At 46.9% G+C, this 4171-nt stretch overlaps 2 protein-coding genes across 2 annotated transcripts; both read left to right on the top strand.

The window, feature by feature from the left end:
* The first annotated feature begins 81 nt into the window (after positions 1 to 81).
* LOC112464136 lies at positions 82 to 1617 on the top strand. The gene has a single exon (XM_025030951.1). The coding sequence runs from the start codon at positions 82 to 84 to the stop codon at positions 1615 to 1617; it is 1536 nt and encodes a 511-aa protein (XP_024886719.1).
* A 101-nt stretch (positions 1618 to 1718) lies between these two features.
* Positions 1719 to 4156, top strand: LOC112464137 (the record flags this gene model as incomplete). Its single annotated transcript, XM_025030952.1, has 1 exon — positions 1719 to 4156. A coding segment is annotated over exon 1 (2438 nt), but the record flags the coding sequence as incomplete, so codon positions are not given.
* Between the last annotated feature and the right edge of the window lie 15 nt (positions 4157 to 4171).

Here is a 4171-nt window from a genome sequence, read left to right on the forward strand (position 1 = left end):
ACGCACTTAAAGGCTTTAGAGACACTAGAGCTTCCGGTTGATAAGTGGGACGAGCTTCTCATACACCTGTTAAAGAATAGGATGGATTACAATACACAGAAGAGTTGGGAAGAAGAAACCAAAAAGGACAAGGAAAATCGACCTACGTTGGAGAACTTTCTGACTTTTTTCAATGAGCAAGTACGAACGCTTGAGATAATTGACAAGACCAAGGGAAAGTCGGAAGCATCAAAGACGCCAGCAGGGAAAAAACAAGAAAAAAAAGTAGCTTTGGCAACCACCTCTCAAGAAGGTTGTGTCCTCTGCAGCAAGAATCATCAGTTATACCGATGCCCGGATTTTCTGCAGCTATCGAGTGCTGACCGATTAAAGGAGGTGAAAGCGAAGAAATTGTGTATGAACTGCTTAAGCAAAGGACACTTTTCCGCGGCTTGCAAATCTTCAGCATGCCGGAGGTGCCAGAAGAAGCACAATACCCTGTTGCATCCAGAGCAAGAAGAGAAGACTGCAACCGATAAGAAGTCAGAAGAGGACGCGTCCAAGAAGGCAGTGGTAATGCACGGCACTCAAGAAACCTTGCAAGATACTGAAGAGTCATCTTCTGTAATCAACCTTGGAAGAAAACCCACGTCGTGCGTGGTGCTGTCAACGGCCCGAGTTATAGTCCATGACGTCAATGAAGGCCAGCACAAATGCCGTGCACTTCTAGATGCAGGGTCGCAATCCAATTTGATCACCCAGGAACTCGTCGACAGGCTCAGATTGAAATGTAAAAGGAGAGACGAAGTCATCAGTGGGATCAACCGATCACAAACCAATGTCGGTAAAACAGTAGGAGTAAAAATCCGATCGATGAACGCGGATTATGAGGTAGCCATAGAATGTCTCGTGCTGCCTGCCATTACTGAAAGACTTCCTCAAGTCAAAATCAATACTAAACTGATTTGCTTGCCGGAGGGTTTGAGCCTAGCAGATCCTGATTTCCACACGCCAGGAACAGTGGATATTCTAATAGGAGCAGGACTTTTCTGGCAATTAATCTGCAAGGATTATATTCAAAGACCAAAGGGAATACCCAGATTACAACGTACGTTGCTAGGATGGATTGTAGGAGGGGAGCTTCTCGACGCCAGCTCGGAAACTCCAAGAAGCTTCTGCGGTCTCATCACAAATGCGCAACTCCAAGCGCAGTTAGAACGCTTTTGGAAGCAAGAGGAGACGCTCGAAAAACGGAGTCTCACCCAAGAAGAGATTGAGTGTGAACGGCAGTTCCATGAGTCGGTCAAGCGAGATGAAACTGGTAGGTTCATCGTAACACTTCCGAAGAAACCCGGAGTGAAACTCGGCGATCCAGGGAATCAAGCATTGCAGCGATTATATTCCCTAGAAAGAAGATTCAGAGGAGATCCAGCATTGAAGAATGCGTATGTTCAATTCATGGAAGACTATGAAACTCAAGGCCACATGTCGTTAATGGGACCAGGCCCAGATACGAGCACAAAGGTAGAGCAATCGTACATACTTCCGCATCATCCGGTGATTAAACCGGACAGCACCACAACTAAGTTACGTGTTGTTTCAACGCCTCAGCGAAGACATCGTTGGGAACATCGTTAAACGACAAGTTATTCGCTGGTCCAAACAAGCAGAAGAGCCTGTTCTGCATAGTCTTACGCTTTCGATCACACCCCTTTGTCATAACGGCGGACATAGCTGCAATGTTCCGACAGATACTCGTGTGCGAAGAAGACCGAGATTTACAACTGATTCTGTGGAGATCAGATCCATCGCAACCAGTTCAGATCTTTAGGATGAACACGGTGACATATGGCACCGCATGTGCACCTTATTTAGCCCTCAGCTGTTTGGAGAGATTAGCGATAGAAGAACTGGAAAGGTTTCTAAAGGCAACCTTGACGGTCGAAGAGATGAAGATGTTTCTCGAAATAAGGTTGAAGATCGAAGAGCTGAAGAAGTTCCTAAAAGAAGCATTGGACAATGAGAAATCGGAGTTTCTACAAGCAATCCTGGTCTTGCTAGAAGATTTCTACATGGACGATGTTTTGTCTGGCGCAAGTACCATAGAAGGGGCCATAGCCTTGCGACAGCAGCTGTCGGAGTTATTGCAACGGGGACAGTTTCAGCTGCGGAAGTGGCGTTCCAATGATCTACGTATATTGGAGGAACTACCCGAGTCCAACGACGATAACAGCTTCCTCAAAATAGACAAGGAGGGTGCCATGAAAACGTTGGGACTTCTATGGGATGCCCAGTCAGATGTTCTGCAATACAGCGTGTCGATAGAAGAGAATTCAAGGGTTACCAAGCGTCTGGTGCTATCTCAGATAGCTCAAATATATGACCCCCTTGGCTTGCTGGGACCCGTTGTCATCATTGCGAAATGTATTATGCAGTCTCTATGGCAAATCAAAACTGGTTGGGATGAAGTTCTCCCAACGGAGTTAGAAGCTACATGGAAGGAGTACTATAGATCGCTGCCGCAAACCAACGAGTTGAAGATTCCGAGAAACATCAATCCGGGAAATGTGAGCAATCAGTTCGATCTCGTAGGCTTTGGAGATGCCTCAGAAAAGGCATATGGAGCCGTGCTGTATGCTGTTTCACAAAGGTCGGGAGGTACCTTACAAGCGCATTTAATTTGTTCGAAAAGCAGAGTCGCACCTTTGAAGACTATATCACTACCAAGACTGGAGCTTGATGCGGCGCTGCTGTTGACTAAACTGACCGAACAAGCAAGAAAGGCTTATGGTGACAGGATTCGAAACGTGTCTTTATTTAGCGATTCGACGGTCGTTCTCAATTGGATAGCAGAGTCACCTAACATTAGGAAGACAGGCATGTCAGTGGAAATGTGGAGGACCAGTCAGTTATGGTGGCAAGGGCCTGAGTGGCTCGTCACCGATCGATGGCCTGAACAACCAGAAATCTTAGGCGATACGTCCGAGATGAAGATCACTTCACTAATCGCCACCAGAAACGAGGAGTACGACATCCTACGAAGATTTTCAGACTATGGGAAGCTTCAACGCATAGTCGCTTATTGTCTGCGTTTTAAGGCAAATTTACTTGGCGCAAAGAAGAGTGGCCCTTTAACGCCAGCCGAAATAGAGCAAGCGGAAACTATCATATTGAAGACTGTCCAGCAAGAAGTTTTCCTGAAGGAGATGCGGGCTCTCGAACAGCAGCAATCGATTCCCAAGGGTAGTAAGTTGTCGTCCCTCAGTCCTATCTTGGATCAGGAAGGAATCATAAGGGTAGGTGGTCGGTTATCACAGGCCGACATTCCCGAAACTCAGAAGCATCCAATATTGTTGCCAGCCAAGCACCACGTTACAACTATCCTCATGAGGAAGGAGCATCTCAGGCTTCACCATTGCGGCCCGGAGCAGTTGCTCTACTCAACACGTGTAAAGTATTGGCCTTTAAGTGGACGACGAGAAGCAAACAAGATTACGAAGAGTTGCATAAAATGCTTTCGAGCTAAACCAAGGACACCTGAGGTCTTCATGGGAGATCTTCCTGAGGATCGAGTCCGTCATAACATGAGACCATTCACCACAGCGGGCGTAGACTACGCCGGGCCATTGCAGGTACGAGAGAGTCGCAGGCGGGGAAGGATTCACATCTCGAAGGCCTGGATCGCCGTGTTTACCTGTTTTGCCACTAAAGCCGTACACATAGAGCTAGTGACGGAATTAACTACCGAGTCATTTCTAGCTGCATTAAGAAGGTTTGTGGCGAGAAGAGGAATTTGCTCGAAGATCGTGTCCGACAACGGCACTAATTTTGTCGGAGCTGCGAGAGAGCTAGCAGAAGTATACGAGTTTCTTCGGAAGGAGAAAGAAGCCATAGCCACATACTTGGCTCGTCAGAAAATCGAATGGAGGTTTATTCCTCCTCGATCTCCACATTTTGGAGGTCTTTGGGAGGCCGCTGTCAAGGCTACCAAGCGTCACCTCCACACTGTCACGAAGGGTCTGGTTTGGACGTTTGAGGAATACGCAACGCTGCTCGTGGAGATAGAAGCAATCCTGAATTCAAGGCCTCTCACTCCCTTTTCCAGTGATCCTAACGATTTATTGGCATTAACCCCATCTCATTTTCTTACAGGGGATTCATTGTTGTTTCCACCAGAGTATAGTTATATGAA

Source organism: Temnothorax curvispinosus, unplaced genomic scaffold (assembly GCF_003070985.1).
Source record: "Temnothorax curvispinosus isolate PA1 unplaced genomic scaffold, ASM307098v1 QBEX01013981.1, whole genome shotgun sequence".
In the NCBI taxonomy this organism is placed as follows: domain Eukaryota; kingdom Metazoa; phylum Arthropoda; class Insecta; order Hymenoptera; family Formicidae; genus Temnothorax; species Temnothorax curvispinosus.